We start from the raw sequence: 22,712 nt of genomic DNA on the forward strand, positions 1-22,712 counted from the left end.
GTTATATTAAATTACTTTGTATTCACAATAAAAATTTTTTGCCGTTTAAATATCCACTATTTTCTTTTTTGTTGAAAATTAGTATTCGCAGATTGAAGATGCTAATGGTTGGTTGAAAATTAATCTCTTATGTTGAAGATTTTATTTCATGACATTCATTCTAAACATCCTTCAACACAACAGAGAAAAACATTGAAAAATAAATGAATTTTGAAAAAAATACTTTTATTGTTCATAAAAAATATCAATTTTTTACAAAAAATAAAATAAATAAGCTTTCAATTGAAAAAATTAATTTTCAACAAAGAAAAAACGGATTTTCAACAAAATAGTTCAATTTTCAACCAAAATGATGAATTTTTAAATAAAATCATGAGTCTTCAACTGGAATAGTAAATAAAAAAGATAAATTTTTCACTAATGAATATATTGAACTGGAACACGAATTATCAATCAAAAAATTGAATATTGGAACAAAAAGATTAATTAAAAAAAAAGTTTAATTTTTCACCAAATAATACAATTTTTCAACAAAATGCATGAAATTTTAACGAAATAATTGAATTTTTAACTTGAGGAGACAAAATTTCCAACAAATAGTTGAATTTTGAACTTAGAAAATAATAATTTTTAACTGAAAATGGAATTGTAATATTTTTAGTTTAAAAAATTTAATTTAAAATAATATAAGAGTTTTCAACTAAAACAACGAATCTGTAAAACTGAAATAGTTGAATTTTCAAACGTAACAAATTAACTTTGACTAAAAAAGATAAATTGTCAACCAAAACTTACATAATTAAATTTTTAGTTAAAAAAATTAATGCTCAAATAAAGAAATGAACTTTTAAGCAAAACGTTAAAATAAAATAGCTTATATTTCAACTGGGAAAAATTAACTGGAATACTTGAATTTTTAACCGAAAAGAAGAATTTTTTAACAAGAATATTAACTTTCAAAGAAAAAGATAATTTTCTAAAAAAACTTCAATTAAATTTTTAATGAATTTTCCACTGAAGTGATGAATATTTTACTGGAACACTTGATTTTTTTTTACCAAAAAGATGAATTTTTAAACAAGGAGTTTAATTTTAATATATGAAGGTTAATTTTATACAAAAAAAAGGATTTTTCAAAAAAATAAATGGATTTTTAACGAAATAGTTAATTTTCACTTAAAAAAGAAAAATTTTCAATCAAATAGTTGAATTTTGAACCAGAATGATTAATTTTTAACTGAAATTCTGCATCATCAACTAGAATAATTTAATTTTTGAACAAAGATATCAATTTTCAACTAAAAAAAATTGAATAAGTAGATTTTTCGTCAAAAAATTAATGTTCAACTAAAGAGATGAATTTTAAAGTAAAATATTAAACTGAAATAATAGGTAGATTTACAGTTAAAAGTATTATTATTTGCAACCAAAAAAGAAACAAATTTTCAACAAAATAATTAAACTTTCGGCAAAAAATTCTTTTTTATCAGAGAAAATACTAAATTTCAATAAAATATCTCATATTTCAACCAAATAAATAAACATTTAATTAAAATGATGAATTTTCAAGCAAAAAATTAATTTTAAAGAAAGGAGTTTAACTTTCAATCAAGTAATTTTATTTCCAACCTATAAGACGAATTTTTAACTAAAATGATGAAAAAAACTAAAATTTTTTACTAAAATGATAAATTAAAGATAATTTGCTTAAAAGAATCGATTTTTAACCAAATATGTGGATTTTCAACGAAATAGTTGAATTTTCAACTAAAAAACATAAATTTTCAAATTGTTGAATTTTGAACAAGAATAGATAATTTTTTAACCAAAAAGATGCATTTTTTAACAAGAACTTTAATTTTGAAATAAAAAGATCAATTTTATACCAAAAAATCAATCTTTTCAAAAAGATACATAAATTTTTAACGAAATAGTTCTTTTTTAATAAAAAAAGACAAATTTTCAACCAAATAGTTGAATTTTGAACTAAAAAAATAATCATTTTTCACCGAAAATGAAAAAATAACATTTTTATTTAAAAAAATTAAGTTTAAACCAAACATAGGGATTTTCAACTAAAGCAATTAATCTTTAACTGAAACAATTGAATTTTCAAAATAACAAAATTAATTTTTTCTAAAAAAAAGATAAATTGTCAACCAAAACTTAAATAAATAAATTTAAAGTTAAAAAAAAATTTTTTAACCAAACAGATGAATTTTAAACTACAACTATAGAATTGTAAATATTGAACTAGAGCAGTTGCATTTTTCACCAGAAAGATACATTTTAAACTGAAATTCTACTTTTTTTAATTCTATTAAATTACATAAAATTAAAATAAATAAAATTATAATTTCCAACATAAGAGATGTTTTTTTAAAAACTAAAATGATAAATATTTGACTGTTATACATGCATTTTTAAGCGAAAAAAAGAATTTTTAAACAAGAAGATGAACTCTAACTGAAAAATTATTTTTTAACAAAAAAGATTAACTTTCAACCAAATAATTTTATTTCCAACCTCAAAGATGTTTTTTAAAAACTAAAATGATAAATATTTAACTGCCATACATGCATTTTTAACCGAAAAAAGAATTTTTAAACAAGAAGATTAACTTACAAAGAAATAGGTAATTCTCTACAAAACAATCAATTTTTTAACAAAGTATGTGGATTTTTAACAAAATAATTGAATTTTCGGTTAAAAAAGACAAATTTTCATCAAAATTCTTGAATTTTGAACAAGAAAATATCAATTTTCAACCAAACTGATGAATTTTCCACTGAAATTATAAATATTTAATTGTAATACTTGCATTTGTAACCGAAAATATGAATTTTGATCCATAAGAATTAATTTTCTACAAGAAAAGGCGAATTTTTCACAAAGCAAAATTTTCATACAACTACTTCAATTTCTAAATAAATAAATAAAAATAAACAAAAATTAAATAATAAGTTATGATTTTATTATATTCAACTTACATAATGAAAAATTGAATTTAAGAATTAATTTTCAACTAGAATAATTGAATTTCCGACTAAAAAGTTGAAATTTTAACCAAATCCATTATCTTCTACCAAAAAAGATGATTTTTTAACTAAAAAATTACAACAATTAAATTAATTAATTAATCAAAACAACCAACAATTAAATAATGAAATTTTGTAGTCAAAAAATGAATGTTCAACCAAAAAGATGAATTTTTATCTAAAATTATGGAATATTCAAATGGACTAATAGTTAAATTTGCAGTTAAAATTCGTAAGAAAAGAATAAACAAGTTTTCAACAAAAAAAATAAATATTCGGTCAAAAAATCTTTTTCATCCACAGCAAAAAGAAGTTTTCAATCAAGTAGCTCATATTTTAACCCTAAAAATGAATTTTTCAGTAAAATTATGAATCTCTAATCAAAAAAATGATTTTTAACAAAAGAGTTACTTTTAACCAAATAATTTTATTTCCAACCTGAAATATGTTTTTTTAAAACTAAAATGATAAATATTTAACTGTGATACATGAATTTTTAACCGAAAATATTTTAAACAAGAAGATTAACTTGCCAAGAAAAAGATCATTATTTTTTAACAAATCCATTTTTTATTCAAATATGTGGAGTTTCAACGAAATAATTGAATTTTCAATTCAAAAAGACAAAATTTTCATCAAAATTGTTGAAGTTTTAACACGAAAATATCAATTTTCCACTAAAATTATAAATATTTAATTGTAATACTGAAATTTTTAACCGAAAATATTAATTTTGACCCACAATGATTAATTTTTTACAAGAAAAGGCGAATTTTTCACAAAGTAAAATTTCCATACAACTAGTTTAATTTCGAAATTAATTAAAAAATGATAAATTGTGATTAAATTAAATTAAACAGATATAATCTAAAAAACCTGTGACTCTGTATAAAGTAGAGATGTTTTTTCTGAATTGACCAAAATTATAAAAATAATGATTTTTCCACAGTAAATAAATTGTTAACCAATTAGTGAATAAATTAAGATAATATTTTTTAATGAAAAAGTACAGAAATAGTGGCATTAGCAGACAATTAAAAAAAAAAGTATCTTTAGTCTAATTATTTTCAAACTAGTAATAAAATAGTATCACCGCTCAAAAAAAGTACAAAAAATGATAATAAAAAAAATAACATACCAATTTCAGGTACACTTCTCCCATTTCCCTTTTTTGAAGCGCTTGATCTGGCATCTGTAAATTTCCATCAGCTCCATTCGTTTTAAATTCAGCGGAACTTCTCTTCGGCGATTTTTCTTCGAAACTTTTCGATAAATTTAAACTCGAACAACCAGAAGTCGAAGGTTCAGGATTTGTCGGTTCAAAATCGATCGGTTCAAAATCCTTGACATCTACCCTAAATTTCCTCTTTCTCGAAGGTGCCTCCGGAATTGGTTTTAACAACTCACATGTGCTTTTGTTATTCTCCAGTTTACAATTTTTCAAATTAATCACAGGCACTGCTTTCGTTTCCAAAAAAGGGTCTTTCACCTCTGCCCTCGTTTCTGTTGAAACGGACTTACTCTTTTCAATGTAAGAATTAGAATCGAAAACCTCTACTTTCTGGATTGGTTGAATTGACATTTGTGGTTTCGATTGTGATTTGGAAACGAAATTAAATTGTGCGGCAACTGCAGGCAAGGACATTTCGCTACTTCCACGAGCCATGTTTTTCATTTTCGGTTGTGGTAACTAAAAAACGTTTTTTTAAATAAATTGTTTTTATTTGTTCAATCAAGATAGCTGTCCAAATTTCCTTGGAATTTTTTTTAATGCCCTAAAGTATTTTAAATCCTTTGAAATCCACGGTGGCCGTTTTAATCAAAGAAAAAAATTCTCGGTTGTAAGAATTAGAATTTTTTGTAAAATTCCCTGTTCCAATTGATAATTTTGATTTCTTTCCGAAAATATCCCGTTTTAACTTGCAATTAAAATTAATTCTTAACAAAAAATGCCTTGTTGAAGCTAGGAATTTATTTAAATTTTAAAATTCTTTTGGATAATTGCCAGTTTCAACTCGGAATTTGTTAAAATTTGAAAATTCCCGGTTCCAAGTCAGAATTATTATTATTCTGGATTAATTCTAGTTCCAACTATAAATTTAAAAAAATTGAAAACATGCTGTTTTGAATTTTTTAATGATTCTTTTTAATTCTGCCAAATTAAAGAAATCTTCTTAAGATTTTCCACATTCATTTCTGAAAATTTTGTAAATTGTTATAAATATTTTTAAATATTACTAAATGTTTAAAAATATATATCTTTTGAAATATTTATTAAAATAAAAATATATTTATCTTTCTAAATATTTATTAAAATAAAAAAATAAGTATCAATTTTTCTAGGAAATGTTTTTTATACTTCGGAAGCCTGTCAAAATGCTTAAAAAGGTTCTAAATTTTTTGTTCGAAATCTTCCAAAATTATACTTCAAATTTAATAAAAGCCTTTAATTATAAATATATTATTTTAAAGTTATTTTAAGATTAAAAATAGTTTATAAAGTTCCAATAGGGCGTTTAAATTCGTTTTACTAATAAGATTTTCCAATTGAAACAATTTCATTTTAAAATCTTAAAGCACAATTCAATTAAAAAATTACTAATTAATAGATATTCACAGTTGATCAACTAAAAATGTTTTAAATCCAAAATTTTCGATTATAAACGCTTCTAATTTTTAATTGTTTAAGTCTTTAAAACTGCATTTTAAAATTCTTTAAATTGAAATGTATGCGTAAAAATTCAAAATGTACAATTTTGAAAGTGAAAGATTGTCGACTTACTCATTCTATACTGAATAATATCATAATTGAAAAAGATCAAAATGAAAGTAATTATTTAAAATACGATTCACATCAAGCTTGCAAGGATTCTTTTTTAAATTTGTAAAATTCACGGTCATTTCCCGGCTTTTCCCGGTCTCATAAAATTCTCGGTCACCCTGGAAATATTTTAAAATCCCTTGAAATGTTGTATAGCTTCAATTGCCATTATTGAAATAAATTAAAAATTCCTTGATTTCTTATAAATTTCAAGGGTGGCCATTTTCATGACATAAAAAATGTCAGGTTTTTTTCAAGTTCGCAAACATTTTTTCTGGTCCACGAAATTAAACTATTCAAAATCTAAGGCTAAAGACTTTTTCCATTTGAAGCAATAAAAACTCAATTTTTATTGAATGATTTTAAGCAATTTTAAGTTAGAAATATAAAAAAATTTTCAAGCCTTAAATAATTTTTTAAATTCGTATAAAACTTCTCAGCATTTTTTCAAACAACTATTTTTTTTTAATTCTGCATACTTAAAAATATTTTCTTAAAATCATCCAAATTCATTGTTGACAATTTTGGAGATATTTTTTATTCTTTCAAAGCTTTTCAAAATTCTTAAAAAGCTTCTGAATTTTTTGTTCGAAATCTGCTCAAATTTATGTCAGTATACGTAGATACTTCGTTTAAATTATTTGAAATCATTTCACATTTTTTATTAATTTCGAATCATTTCAGACCTTTGAAATATCTCTTCAACGTACTTAAATTTTTTCTAGGAATTATAGGTGTTTATTATTTATTATACTTTAAAATTCGAAAATTTTGCTTGTAAATTAATTGTTTTTTAAATAGAACAATTAAAATGGTAACATTCAGAGTTTAGTTTTGAATATTTGATTTATAAATTAGTGATTTTACATAAACAATCAAGTATTTCTGAATATTGAATAATAATTATTTTTCTCAAATAAAACATTTCAAATTTTCCTATTTTATTCTTACAATAATTATAATTTATATTGACATTTGATCAACCAAATAAGTTTTTTATCCAACATTGTCGATTTCCACAACTGAAAACTTATAAGTAAAATATTGTCAGATTACGCATTGTAAACTGAATGATATCATGATTGAAAAATAAAAAAGTCCAACTAATTATTTAAAAAACTGTTAAAATAACACCTGGACGGATTTTTTTTCCCTAAAAATTTGTAAAATTCCCGGTAAAAAATAAATTCACTGTCGTTTCTCGGTCTTATAAAATTCCCGGTTTTCCCGGTCAAAAACTTTGTCGAATCCTTTGAAATTTTTTTAAATTTCTTATAACCTTTTATAGCGCCCAAAAATCCCTTGTAATAACATAAAATACCTTTGAAATCCCATTAAATTACTTAAATAAATTGAAAATTTCCTGGAATTTTGATAAACGCCATAAAATATTTGACATCTTTTTTGATATCCCTTGAAATTTTGTAAAACTCGAATATTCCTTGGGATTTTTAAAACTACCACAAAATCTTTCAAATTCTTTAAAATCCCTTTAAATTACTTAAATAAATCGAATATTCCTTGGAGTTTTGTTAGACCCTCTAACATATTTGATATTATTTGAAATCCCTTGAAATGTTGTAAAACTCGAAATAAAAGTACCACAAAATCTTTCAAACTCCTTGAAATTCCCTAAAATTATTTAAATCGATTGAAAATTCCTTGGAATTTTTTTTAATTCCCTAAAATCTCTAAAGAAAATTTGAAATCCCTTCAAACTTTTAAAGCTTTTGAAAATCCTATGGAATTAAAAAAAAATTAAACAAAAAACACTAAAATATTTCAGACACTTTCAAGTCGCTTGAAACTTTTTAAAGCTCTAGAAAATTCCTTTAGGCTTTTTAAAAAATGGTTAAAAATACTCTAAAATCTTTAACAATTTTTTGAAATCCCTTCGTATTAGTTGAATCAATTGAAAATTCCTTCGAATCTTTTAAATTACTCTAAAATATTTCAATACCTTTAAATTCTTTTTAAGCTTTTTAAAGCTCCTTGAAAACCTTGGCATTTTTTAAATAACCGAAAGTCTTAAAAATTTTTGTGAATACTTTCGAATTATTGAAATCAAACGAAAGTTCCTTGGAATCGTTTTAAATTCCGTAAAATTTTTCAAATTCTTTAAAATCCGTTACAATTATTGAAATAATTTGTAAATTCTTTAGAATATTTTCAAATACGCTAAAATATTTTATATTCTTTGAAATCTCATTAAATTACTTAAAAATATTGGAAATACCTTGACAACTTTAAAATACCCTATAATATTTTTAATCCATTACAGTCGTTTGAAATACCTTGAAATTTTTAAAAACCCTTACAAATTTTTTTGAATTATTAAAAATACCCTAAAATCTTTCAAATTTTTTGAAATCCCTCGAAAAATCCTTGGAATTTTTAAAAACACCATCAAACTTTCTATATTTTGATCCTTTCAAATTAATGAAATAAAATGAAAATTCCTTGGAATCATTTAATATTCCCTGAAATCTTAAAAATTCTTTAGGATCCCTTCGAATTATTAAAATAAATTGAAAATTCATTGAAATTTTTTTAAATTCCTTAAATTTTTTCAAATTTTTTGCAATCGCTCAAAACTTTTTAAAGCTCTTGAAAATTTCTTTAAATTTTAATAAATACTCTGAAATCTTTTAAATTCTTTGGAATCCCTTTATATTATTGAAATAAATTGAAAATTCTTTGGAATCTTTTAATATTTCCAAAAATCTTAAAATTTTTTGGCATCCCTTGCAACTATTGAAATTAATTGGAAATTCCTTGGAATTTAAAAAAATTGTCTAAATCATTTAAATTTCTTTGAAATCCCTTTAAACTTTTTAAAGCTCCAGAAAATTCCTTGGTATCCTTTGATATCTTTTGAAATCCCCCAAAATTTTAAAAACTTGAATATTCCTTGGAATTTTTATAAAATATCCTTAAATTTTTTTTAGTCTTTTGAAATCCCTTCAAATTACTCAAATCAATTGGAAATTCCTTCGAATCTTTTAAAATATTCTAAAACTTTAAACTTCTTTGACATCTCCTCAAACTATTGAAATCAACTGAAAATTCCTTGGAATTTTTTAAAGCTGCCTAAACTTTTTCAAATTCTTTGAAATCTTTTGAAATCTCTCGAAAATTTTAAAAACATGAGAATTCCATGGAATTTTTAAAAATACCCTAAAATCTTAAACAATTCTTTAAAATCCATTCATATTACTCAAATCAACTGAAAATTCATTGGTATTTTTTTTAAATCCCTTAATTTTTTCAAATCCTTTGAAATCTTTTGAAATCCATTGCAATTTTTTCAAGCTCTTAAAAATCCTTTGAAATTAAAAGAAAAACTAAAACATTTCAAATAATTCCAAGTCCCTTGAAACTTTTTAAAGCTTTAGAAAATTCCTTGGAATTTTCAGAAATAGCCTTAATTCTTCAACATTTTTCGAAGTCTCTTCAAATTATTATTGAAATAAATTGAAAATTCCTTGGAATCTTTTGAAGTTTTTAAAAATGTTTTAAAATATTCTAAGATATTTCAAATTTTTTTAAATCATTTGAAACTTTTTAAGGCACTTGAAAATTCATTGCAATTTTTAAAATACCCTCAAATCTTCTAAATTCATTAAAATCCCTTAAAATTAATGAACTCAATTAAAAATTCTAGTATATTTTAAAATTCCCTAAAACCTTTAAAATTCTTGGTAATCTTTTTAAATCTCTTAAAACTTTTTTAAGCCCTTGAAAATCCATTGGAATTAGAAAAAAAAAAATATTTTAAATACTTTAAAGTTTCTTAAAACTTTTTAAAACTCTAGAAAATTCCTTGTAATTTCTAAAAATCCCCTAAAATCTTTTTAAAAAATTCTTTGAAACCCCTTCATGATACTCAATTCAATTTAAAATTCTTTTTAAAGTACTCTAAAATATTTCAAATCCTTTGAAATCGTTTGAAATACATTGTAAATTGTTAAAACTTTTAAAAGTTCGTCGGAATTTTTCAAAATACCCTGCAATTTTTTAATTCATTGAAATCCCTTCAAATTATTGAAATTAATTGGAAATTCCTTGGAATTTTCTAAAGTTCCTCAAAATTTTAAAAAAGTGTTGTAATAGATTCAAATTATTTAAATCAATTTAAAGATTCTTGGAATTTTTTAAAATTACTTACACTTATTCCAATCTTTTGAAATTTTTTAAAATTCCTTAAAACTTTTTAAAGATCTTGAAAATTCCTTGGAATTTTTTCAAATTCCACAAAATCTTTACAATTCATTGAAATCCCTTTAGAGTAATAAAATAAATTCAAAATTCATAAAAACTTATTCATATCCTTTGAAATCTTTTGAATTTATTATTGAAATAAATTAAAAATTTCTTGAAATCATTAAAAAGTCCCTAAAATCTTTAAAATGCATTGAAATTCCTTTAGATTAATGAAATAAATGGAAAACTCCTTTAATCTTGTTTAAATTCACAAAAACTTCTTCAAACCCTTTAAAACCTTTTTAAATCTCTTAAAACTTTTTAAAGCTGATGACAATTTCGCGAAATAATTTAAAATACCTCTGAAATCCCATTAAATTACTTAAATAAATTGAAAATTCCAAGAAATTTGGTTAAATTCTCTGAAACATTTGAAATCTTTGGAAATTTTTCAAACTTGAATATTCCTCACAATTTTAATAAAATACACTCGAATCTTTTTAATTCTTTGAAATCCCTTCAAATTACTCAAATCAATTGGAAATTCCTTCGAATCTTTTAAAGTATTCTAAAATATTTCAAAATTTTTGAAATCGTTTGAAATCCCTTGAAAACTTTTAAAACTCTTGAAAATTCCGTCGAATTTTTTTTAAATACCCTTAAATATTCTAAATTTTTCCTTGAAATTATGAAATCAATTGAAAATTCCTTGGAATCTTTTCAAATTCCCTAAAATCTTTAAATTTCTTTGGCATCCCTTCAAATTATTAAAATTAATTGAAAATTCCTGGGAATTTTTAGAAATACTCTGAAATCTTCCAAATTCATTAAAATTCCTTCAAATTATTTAAATCGATTGAAAATTACTTGGAATTTTCTAAAATGCCTTAAAAAACTTAAAAATTCGTTAGCATTTTCTCAAAATATTCAAATCAATTGAAATTTCCTTGACATTTTAAAAATTCCCTAAACTTGTTCAAATTCCTTTCATATTACTCAATTCAATTAAAAATTCCTTTGAACCTTTTGAATCTTTTAAAATACCCTAAAATCTTTGAAAACCTTTTGAATCCCTTCAAATTATAAAAAAACTAAAATTCTTTGTAATTTTGTAAAATTCCCTAAACTCTTTCGAATTCATTAGAATTCTTTTTAATTATTGAAATCAATTGAAAATTTTCTAAACTTTTCAAAATCCTTTGAGATATTTTGAAATTTTGTAAATCTCTCAATAATCCTTTGGAATTAAAAAAAAAACGAAAATATTTTAAATATTTTCAAGTTCCTTTAAACTTTTTGAAGTTCTAGAAAATTCCGTGGAATTTTTAGAAATACTTCAAATACTTCAAATTATTATTGAAATAAATTGAAAATTCCTTGGAATCTTTTGAAGTTTCTTAAAACTTTTTAAAACGCTTGTAAATCCTTTCGAATAAAAAATACCTTTAAAATTCCATGGAATTATTTAAATAAATGGAAAATTCTTTGGAATTTTGATGAATCCCCTCAAAGATTTGAAATCCTTTGAAATCTTTTGAAATCCATCGATTTTTAAGACTTGAATTTTCCTTGGAATTCTTAAAAAATACTCTAAAATCTATTTATTTTTCTGAAATCCCTTCAAATTACTCAAATCAATTGGAAATTCCTTCGAATCTCATGGTGACTTTTTTAATCGAAGAAAAAAAATCCCGGTTTTACTCCGGGAAAAATTAAAAAATCGAACTTTATTCTAAATATTTTTTTATTTAAAGTAATAAAAAATTAGCAACAAATTGAAGCATTAAAAGTGGAACTCTTGAATTTCTAACTATAAAAATTGAAGTTTAAACGTTTTTCAATTCAAAATGTTGCATTAATAAATTATAGAGTTCAAAAATTTAGATTAGGTTCCAGAAATATTAATCCACGTTTACATGTTCAATAATGTAAATTAAAGAATGAATCAATGAATTAAAAATTTTAAAAATATTTTTCAACTTAAAAGTTCTTAAATTAGAAGTTAAATGATTTGAATTTAAAATAGTTTAAGAATCTTTGAAAAGCAATAATATTGTATTTCAAAATCTTGAGAAATCTAGAAGCTGTTTTAAATTTTTTCAAATTTAAAAAAGCTTCTAGAGAAGCCAGCGAATTTAAACAATTTTTCTTCAAATTTGGATTTATAAGTAACATTTGAACATTTATTATTTGTAGAAAAAAATTAGAGTAAATATAGAAGCTTTTTTTGCATTGTGAAAGGCTTCAAAAGAATAAAAACATTTTATTAATATTCATAGGAAAATACAAAAGGATTGTTCCTTTAAAAAAATTATTTTCACGGAATATTTAATCAAATTTTAAAAGGTTTCTAAAATTTAGGAAAAATTCTATTCATTTTAAAATGTGTTTAGAAGTGCTAAAAAATATTTTCACACACTTCGTTTAAATTACTTGATATCATTTCAAGTTTTAAATTAATTTTGAATCTTTTGAAAACTTCTAAATATCTCTTAAAATTACTTGAATTTTATTTCGCAAATAATAAGCAATCAATTATTATTTATACATGAAAATTCTACAATTTCGCCTACAAAATTCTACAAATAGATAATTATTCTTTTTCTTAATGAAACAAATTTTTATTGAATGGGTTAAAAATGGAATATTTTCGACTGAGACAATATTTTTAATTTAATAAAAGCTTTTAATTACGAATATTTTACCATTAAGTTATTTTTTAACCAAAACATAGTTTATAAAGTTCCAATCGCGATTTTACATTTTTTTAATGACCAAGCGTTTCGAATTGAAACAGTAACAATCTGGAAATTCTTAAACTTTGAACAGATCCATTTGAAAATTTATTTATATATATACAGTTCATAAAATAATACTGTTTTTTATCACAATTTTCCAACTTCAAACGCTTTTAATTTTGTAAAGTCTTCAAGACTGAACTTTAGAATCCTTTAAATTAAAAATATACGCTTAAAAATAAAAATCAAGAATTTTGAAAGTCAAAGATTTTTGAATTAGGCATTGTAAACTCGGCCACCCTGAATCTTTTAAAATACTCTGAAATATTTAAAATCCTTAGAAATCTTATGAAATTTTGTAAAGCTTTTGAAAAATTCCTTAGCATTTTAAAAATACCCTAAAATCTTAAAGAATTCTTTAAAATCCTTTGAAATCTTTTGAAATGCCTTAAAAGTTTTGAAAATACTTCGGAATTAAAAAAAATCTTAAAATATTTCAAACACTTTCAAGTGCCTTGAAATTTTTTAAAGTTCTTAAAAATTCCTTGGAATTTTCAAATTATTTAAATCTGGTGAACATTTGTTGGAACCTTTAAAAATACCCAAAAGAATTTAAGAAAATTCCGAAATCCGTATAAATCTGAATTCAATATTGGTTAGCAATTGTTAATTTATTAAAAGAAAAGTGACTTTATATTGAAAAAATGACTAAAAATTCAAATGCTTGATACAGAAATTCCCTGGCCTCATTTTTTTTTCTTCAAAATCCCTCACTTTTTTTGATTTCCCGGACATGCAACCACCCTATAAATTTATTTTTGTATCTTACCGACAGGTCTGTGTAACGGAAGAATTCTTTCAATTCCTTCACGACCATTCCGAAGCCCGTGAATTTTTTGATATGAGGTCGCAGCCAGGCGGAAACTTGACTTTTGAACTGGGCAGTGTCGAATCGACAATCGCAAAGAATTATCGCACCATAATCGTCTTTGTGTCGAATAATTCGTCCGATTGCCTGATTCACAGCTCTCGAGGCTTCAAGTTGGTACCACTGTTGACCATTCAGGTTCTAAAATAATAAATTTTCATTAATATTTCGCAATTTTTTGGGAGGCTTGACTTTAAAAAAAAATCCTCACTTGACTATCTTTCGATTTGTTCTCTTCCAAGTACCTCTGCTTCAAAATAACTCTCGGATCCTTCATTGGCGGATATGGTAGACCAGTAATCAACACAGCTCTGCCATTCATATCCGCAAAATCCAAACCCTCGCTAACTTTTCCTCTACAAACTGCCATAAAAATCGCTCCCTTGGCGGAAGGATCTCTTATTTTTTCGTAGTAGTCATTCATTGTTGTTATAAATGTTTCCTTTGATTGTGGCTCGACATATATTTGCTTGAAAATACAGATTAAACAAAATCGTATCAGGGTGGCCGTTTTAATCGACGAAATAAATTCCTGGGGTTTTCCCGGTTTGCAAACATTTTTCAAGGTCGATGAAATTTAAACAATGGAACACTAGAGTTAACAAATTTTTCAATTGAGCTAATAATATCTGAGCTTTAAATGAAAGCACTCAAAGTTGAACTGTTAAATTTTGAAGTTTTAAAATTGAAATTTTAAAGTTTTAAATTCAAAAATGTTGTATTCAAATGCTCAATAACTTATGCTCTATATTAAAAAATTAATCAATGAACTTTAAATATTTAAAATCATATAATTTTAAGGAATTTTAAGCTAGAAATATCAAATGCTGAAAAATTAAAAAAAAATTAACTGAACACTTCTTAAATTAGAAATTCAATTATTTTCTTCTTAAATAGTTTAAACAATCTTGGAAAGCTTCAACATTCTATTTCAAAATCTTGAGAAATCTAGAAGTTTTAAATTTAAAATTATTTTGGAAATTTTTTCAGAAGTTCTAAATATCTGAAAAAAATTAATTGAATTTTGTCTACAATTTTCAGAAAATCCTGCAAATTTTAGGAAATTTTATGAAAATTAAAAATAATTTTTCATTTAAAAAAATTATTTTAAAAGAATATTTAAAAAGTTTTTCAAAGATTTAAACAAAATTTTCATTATCTGTTTCTCTTATACTTTTTTAAATGAACTTTTTATTAAAAATTCATTTTTGTGGTTGAAAATGTATGGGCTTTGTTGAATATTCATCTTTTTGGTTAAAAAACGTAACTATTTGGTTACAAAATCATATTTTTTATTGAAAATTAATTATTTATCAGAAGTATTTTCTTTAGAAAATCAATTTTTTTACTAAACATGCAACTGTTTGGTTGAAATTGGTTTCAGTTTAGGATTCAAGTATTTTGTTGAAATTTTTTTTGAAAAATCAAATGTTTTTTTATTTTAAATTTGTTGGCATATTAACCATTAAATATTTGTTTAATATTCATATTTTTATTTTAAAAATTCCACTTCTTAAAACATGAACTATACTCTCTTAAAAGTTCATTTTTTTCATTAAAAATTTATAATTTTAGATAAAAACTTATTTTTTATATATTGAAAATTAATTTTTTTAGCTGGAAATTCAAATTTTTTAAATTAAAAATACGTCTATTTCGTTTAAAAATTCATCTCTTTTGATAAAAATTTAATCTTTTTGAGTTTCAATTGGAACTGCTTGATTGAAAATTAATCTCCTTTAATTAACTATTCAACTATTTTGTTGAAAATTTGTCTTTTTTGTTTAGAAAATAATATAATTCTTTCTACAATTTTCAGAAAATCCTGCAAATTTTAGAAAATTTCTTTACCATTTGGATATATAAATAATAATTGAACATTTATTATTTGTAGGTGGAATTTGAGTAATTGTAAGAGATATGTGGAAGTTTTGAAAAGATTCAAACATTTTCTTAAAGTTCCTAGGAAAATTAAAAATATTTTTTCATCTTGAAAAATTATTTTAAGAGAATATTTAAAAAGTTTTTCAAAGATTAAAACAAAATTTCTCAAAAAAGATTCTAGAAAATGTTAAGAAAATTTTCTAAAATTTTCATGATAATTTTAAATCTTTTTAAAACTCCTAAATATCTCTTAAAATTACTCCAATTTTTTCTACAAATGTTCATTTGTAAATTATACGTCAAAATTTAAAAATTTCACTTACAAATTAGGGATTTTTCAAATACAACAATTAAAATTGTAACGTTCAAAGTTTAAAGGCTCTTAGAAACTTTAACGATTCCAGTTTTTCTATGTAAAACGATTCAGTTAAAGATTCTTTACTTTTAAATATTTGGTTTCAATTTACTTGTCTTAAATAAAAATTCAAATATTCCTAAATGTTCAATAATTAATCTTTTTTTATTAAAAAAATTCAAATTGAATGGGTTAAAAATTGAATATTTTAGACTGCAACAATATTTAAAATTTAATAAAATCCTTAAATTAAGAATATATTATTATGAAGTTATTTTCAAGTTGAAAATAATTTATAAACTTTCAGTCATATTTTCACATTTGTTTAATGACTAAGACTTTCAAATTAAAACCGTTTAAGTTTTAACGTTACAATCTTAAAATTCTTAAATTTTGAACTGATTTAGAATCTTTTTGTCAAATTGTTTTTTTAAAACTTTTTATTACTTAAAATTCTTTAAATTAAAAATGTAAGCTTAGAAATAAAAATTTCAAATGGACAATTTTTAAAGTAAAAATTTATTGAATTACACATTGTAAGCGAAATAACAGCATAATTAAAAAATATAACAATTCAACAAATTATTTAAAAACTGTTGAAATCAAACATGGATAGATTTTTCTTCTAAAAATTTGTAAAATTTCCGGTAAAAAAAATGCACTGTCATTTCTCGGTTTTTCCCGGTCTCAAAAATTCCCGGTTTTCCCGGTTTCTGGGTCCAGCAGCCATCCTGCGTATTTTCAATTAAAAAAAAAATTACATTATTTAAATTTTTTGGCAAAACGTATCGCTTCAAATTAGAAAGGGCGCATAATTTAAATGGTAAAAGAAGTCAATATTTTTTTAATTAAAAAAAAGTTGAGCTAGTTGACTATAATTTTTAAAATTTAACAATTTTCTGTATATATAAATAAAATCATTAAAATGTGAATAGAATTTCAATTTGGCCTAGAATATAAAATATATTCTTAAATAAATTTACAATTTATTAATTTAATCAGACATAATACTTTTGATTATTTTTATAATTTTAAGTTTATTAAAAAAATTTATTTAGAATGAAAAGAAAATATTGTTATTAAAATTAAATTTAAAGGATAAAAAATTTTAAAATAATTATATTCAAATTTAAATACTATTTATTATATTATTAATTTGATAATCATTATTGGATCTTTAATAAGAATTAGATTACTTTATTGATTGAATTCTATTAAACTGATTATAGGAATATCTTCTATTAATCATATAAGGCGAATGTTATCAATTTTAATAGTTAATAAAAAATATATAAATTTGAAAAATGAAGTTTAAAGTAATAAAAAACATTTTATTCGCATTAAATAGTGCCTTATTCAGGATTGCTACAATATTCAAATTTCTAAATTCTTTTAGGTATAAAACCGATCATATACCTATACGATAAATAATATTAACGCAAACAAAAAGTTGTTTCTAAATAAATTATAAACACTTTTTTAATGATTTTGCAAATCAAAAAGATAAATTTTGAACCTAAGAGATGAATTTTCAACTAAAATGATGAATCTTTAACCAAAAATAGAATTTTTACCCAAAAAATTAGTTGAATTTCAAACCCAAAAGATTAATTTTATATCCAAAAGGCCTCATTTTCCACAAAGTACATGAATTTTCATATAAAAAATATCAATTTTCAACCAAAATTAGAAGAGTTAAAATGTTAGAAAAATAAATGTTCAATTTTTAGTAGAAATAACTTTAAAAAAATGAATTCTCAACAAAATAATTTAATTTTAAACCCGAAAGATAAATTTTCTACCAGAAAAAGGTACAGTATCAATCAAATATAAAAAGTTTCAACTAAAAAACATAAATCTACAAACCAAAACTAGAATAGCTCAATTTGCAGTTAGAAAAGCAAATTAAAAAAAAAAGAGTTTTTAGCAAAATTAATTTACTTTCAATTAAAAACATAAATTTTCAAGAAAAAAGGCATAGTTACATCTTAAGTTAAAAAATTAATTTTTAACTAAAAAGAAACGAATTTTTAGTCTAAGAAATTAATTTTTATTCACAGTAATGAAATTTTCAACTAAAAATATGAATTTTTGACCAAACAGTGGAGTTTTACACACGAAGAATAAATTTTTCTGCATAAAAAAAAAAGAATTTTTAAGTAAATATATTTTTTTCAACCAAAGTAATTAATTTCTAAGAAAGAATAGAAAAGCTAAATTTTTTAGCAAACAGAACATTTTTCAATGAAAAATATTACATTTTTATCAAAAAAGGTAAAATTTTCCCCAAAAAATGGAATAGTTCAAATGAATTTTCAACTAAAATGATAAATCTTTAGCTGAAAAAATTTAACTTTTAACCAAATACATGAATTTTTAACTAAAAAGATCAAGTTTCTACCAAAAATGAAATAATAAAATTTTCAAGATAGTAAAATAAATGTTTCACCAAAAAACGCGAAATTTCCACAAAATAGTGTTTTTTTTTAACCAAAAATAGAAAAATTATATTTTTACTTGAAACAACTTTCAAGCAAAAAAATCAATTATCAACCAAATAATTTAATTTTAAACCCGAAAGATGCATTATCGACCAAAAAAGATACAGTTTCAATAAAATATATAAATTTTCAACCAAAAAACATAAATTTACAAAACAAAAACTAGAATATTTCAATTTACAGTTAGAAAAGTAAATTTTTACACAAAAAATCGAGTTTTCCGCAAAATTAATTAATTTTCAACTAGAAATATAAATTTTTAAGGAAAAATGAAATAGTTACTCTCTTAAGTTGAAAAATTAATTTTCAACTAAAAAGAAAGGAATTTCCATCCAAAGAAATTAATTTTTAATTATAGTGATGAATTTTCAATAAAAAATATGAATTTTTGACCAAATTCCTGAGAAAAAAATAGAATAGATAAATTTTCTAGCAAACAGAACATTTTTTAAAGGAAAATATTACATTCCTATAAAAAAAAGTAGATTTTACCCCAAAAATGGAATAGTTAAAGTGAATTTTCAACTAAAAAGATAAAGTTTCGATTAATTTTCAACAAAATGAAAGTAAATTTTCAGCGAAGCAGTATCATTTTCAACCAAGAAGATTAAATTTCTATAAAAAAGATACATTCTCGACAAAAAATGGAACATTTTCAGTAAAAATAATTAATTCTAAATAAGGAAAATCAATTTTTCAACTATAAGGATCAATTTTCAACCAATAAGATGAATTTTCTTTAAAAATAAACGAATTTTTAACAAAGTACATGAATTTTTAACCAGCTACTTGAATTTTTAACGAACGTTTCAATCAAAAAGAGAAATCATTTTGAAATTGAAAAATAATCATTTTTAACTGAAAATGGAAAAATAACATTTTTAGTTAAACAAATTAAATTCAAACAAAACAAGAGTTTTTTATTAAAACAATGAATCTTCAACTGAAATAGTTGAATTTTCGAACCAAAAAATGAATTTAAAAAAAAAGATAAATTGTCAAACAAAACTTAAATAATTAAATTTCAAATCAACAAAATTAATTTTTAACTAAACAGATGAATTGTGAATTACAACTATGGCATTTTAAATTGGAATGAGCAAAATTTTCAGTCAGAAAAATTACTTTTAAACAAACAAAAAAAACTATCTTTCGACAAAACAAAAAAAATTAATTAAAAAAAAATAGTAAAATTTTCAAACAAAGTGATGAATTTTCAAAAAAGATTGCAAATATTTAACCAAAATAGAATTACATTTTTAGACAAAAAATGAATGTTCAACTAAAGAAATTAATTTTTAAGTAAAATTATGAAAGTTAAAGAAATTATAATTGGCAACAAAAAAAAAATCCAAATAAAAACAAGTTTTCAATCAAACAGCTAATTTTTGAACCAAAAAATGCATTTTTAATTATAATGACGAATTTTCAACAAAAAAATGAATTTGTAATAAAAATTTTTAACTTTCGACCAAATAATTTTATTTCCAACCTAAAAGATTAATTTTCAACTGAAATGATAAATATTTAACTAGAATACTTGAATTTTTAACCAAAAAGAGGAATTTTTAAAGAACTTAAGATTAACTTTCAAAGAAAAACATAATTTTCTACAGAAAAAAAAGCGATTTTTCGAAAAAAAACGTGCATTTTCAAAGAAATAGTTGTATTTTTAATTTAAAACAAATTTTGTTATCAAAATTGTTGAATTTTTAAATAGAAAAGATCAATTTTCAACTGAAATTATGAATCTTTAAATGTAATAGTTGAATTTTATGCAAAAAATAAATAAATAAATTTTTAACAATCTTTAACCAATATTTTTGGATGAAAATTCTCCTAATAAGTTTTTGGTTTAGAATTAATCTTTTTTGGCCGAAAATTTTATTTTTTTATTCAGAATTAAATTATTTTGTTGAAAATTTAACAATTTTGTTAAAAAGGTATACTCATTTGTTGAATATTCAACTGTTTTGTTGAAATTCGTATTTTTGGTTTAAAAACCTAAATATTTGATTGGAATTTTTTTTTTTTTTGCTTAAGGATTTTAAAAAAAATGCATCTTTCTGTAGAAATTTAACCTTTTTTAAGTTAACAAAGCAACTGCTTGGTTAAAGATTAATCTGTTTCTGCAAAAAAAATTTAAATTACCTTTTTGTTGAAAATTCAAATGTTTGGTTGAAAATTTATGGGCGTTGTTGAATATTCATTTTTTTGGTTAAAAAACGTAACTGTTTGGTTAAAAAATCTCATTTTTTATTGAAAATTAATTTTTCAGCAGAATTATTTTCTTTAGAAAATCAATTTTGTTTACTAAAATTGCAGCTGTTTTGTTGAAATTGGTTTCAGTTTAGGATTCAAGTATTTTGTTGAAAATTCGTTTTTTTTTTTAAATCAAATGTTTTTTTATTTTAAATTTGTTGGCATATTATCTATTAAATATTTGTTTAAAATTCATATTTTTATTTTAAAAATTTCACTTCTTAAAACTTGAACTATACTTTCTCAAAAGTTTTTTTTTTCATTAAAGATTTATAATTTTATTTAAAAACTTATTTTTTGTATGTTGAAAATTAATTTTTTTAGTTGCAAATTCAACTTTTAAAAAATTAAAAATACGTCTATTTGGTTTAAAAATTCATCTCTTTTGGTAAAAATTTAATCTTTTTGAGTTAAAATGGGAACTGCTTGATTGAAAATTAATCTCTTTGATTAACTATTCAACTATTTTGTTGAAAATTGGTCTTTTTTGTTTGATTTCAACTGTTTTTAATTTAAAATTATACTCTTTTGCGGCTGAAATATTATCTATTACTATCATATTTTTTTTTTATATTATATATACTGTATTATATATATTTTTTATTAAAAATTTATGTTTTTTATTCGAGAATTTAACTATTTGATGGAAAATTCGCCTTTCTTGGTAGAAATGCAATATTCTAGGTTGAGAATTCATCTTTTTGTTTAAAATTTCAAATATTTTTTCTTAACTATATAATTAATTTATTCGGTTGAAAATGAAATGAAATTAATGCAAAATTATTAATATCAAATTACTCAAATTAAGTTAATAAAATGAAATAAATAAAAATGAAAAAAAATTAAATTAATGAAAATAAAAAATAAATAATTAAATGATATGATATAATAATGTAACATTAGGCATTTTTAAACCTTGCGATCCATGATTTTTGTCCAGAGTCCCGACATTTGCCAATCCTCCTGGCATTTTTTCATGATGGGATAAGACGGGAAAAAAACGAGCAATCCGTTCGGAATTAAGATACTAAAGTTGTAAACCGTTTGTCCTAAAGAAGCGATATACCTTGGATCACTCCTAAAATTGAAAAAAATTAATTTAATAAAATTTTTCGTTTTAAAAGGACTTTTCCAAGTTTCCCAGGTCTACTTTTAAAAAAACTCTAATCAATTTAATAAAAAATCCAATGAATTATTAAATTTCAAAAAGTAAATTCACCAACAATAAATTGTAAAATTCTTAATCGTTGCAAATCCTGGTATAAAATTTGTTTTAAAAAAACTGAATTGTTATATATAAACATTTTCATATATAATCGTAGAAAAATATATATTTTTTTTATGAATAATACATAATTATGAAAATCTACAACAAAAAGCAATCTTAAATTTATAGACTTTTTTCTAGAAAAATACGGATTTGTACAAAAATTTATAAATAATTAAAACATTGTATGAAATTTTACGAAAATATATTCGCCTGGAAAAACTAGATGTAGTTTTTCATATTTTCTTTTTGGAAACTTAAAAATTTCTATACAGAATTATGAATAGCCATAATTATTTGTAAAAAAAAAAGAAAAATCTACAATAACATTATAAGGATTTAGTTTTTATTCATTTTTACTATGTTTTGATAGAAAATTATGAATTTGTACAAAAAATAACAAAAATTTTCCATTTAAAAAAGACATATTTGTAGTTTTTTAATAACTTTTCTCATAAAATTTATAATATTAATTATATGAAATGATAAATTAATTTCGAATATTGAGGCCACAATAATTTATCAATGTTTGGTTTTGTGTTCAAAATTAAATAATTTTAATTTTAAACTATGTGAAATTAAACATTTTTTAACAAAAAGCTCTCTAAATTGAATAACTTAGAATTTAAATCATTTGAAAAAATTGAATAATTTCAAATTAATGCTTGAAATGAGGACAATTTAAGATTTAAATGATTTTTATTTGAATAAATTA

General features: G+C 22.0%; 1 protein-coding gene across 1 annotated transcript in view; it reads right to left on the minus strand.

Moving 5' to 3' along the window:
- Positions 1 to 22,712, minus strand: part of LOC117172350 (regulator of telomere elongation helicase 1 homolog) — a 59,421-nt gene that overhangs the window by 5,513 nt on the left and 31,196 nt on the right. Inside the window, exons 7-10 of the mRNA XM_033360173.1 lie at positions 21,646 to 21,808; positions 13,940 to 14,197; positions 13,630 to 13,869; positions 4,177 to 4,728 (exon numbers count right to left, since the gene is read on the minus strand). Of these exons, the coding sequence (XP_033216064.1) occupies positions 4,177 to 4,728; positions 13,630 to 13,869; positions 13,940 to 14,197; positions 21,646 to 21,808 (1,213 nt within the window). The remainder of the gene's footprint in view (positions 1 to 4,176; positions 4,729 to 13,629; positions 13,870 to 13,939; positions 14,198 to 21,645; positions 21,809 to 22,712) is intronic.

Source organism: Belonocnema kinseyi, chromosome 5 (assembly GCF_010883055.1).
Source record: "Belonocnema kinseyi isolate 2016_QV_RU_SX_M_011 chromosome 5, B_treatae_v1, whole genome shotgun sequence".
Lineage (NCBI taxonomy): Eukaryota > Metazoa > Arthropoda > Insecta > Hymenoptera > Cynipidae > Belonocnema > Belonocnema kinseyi.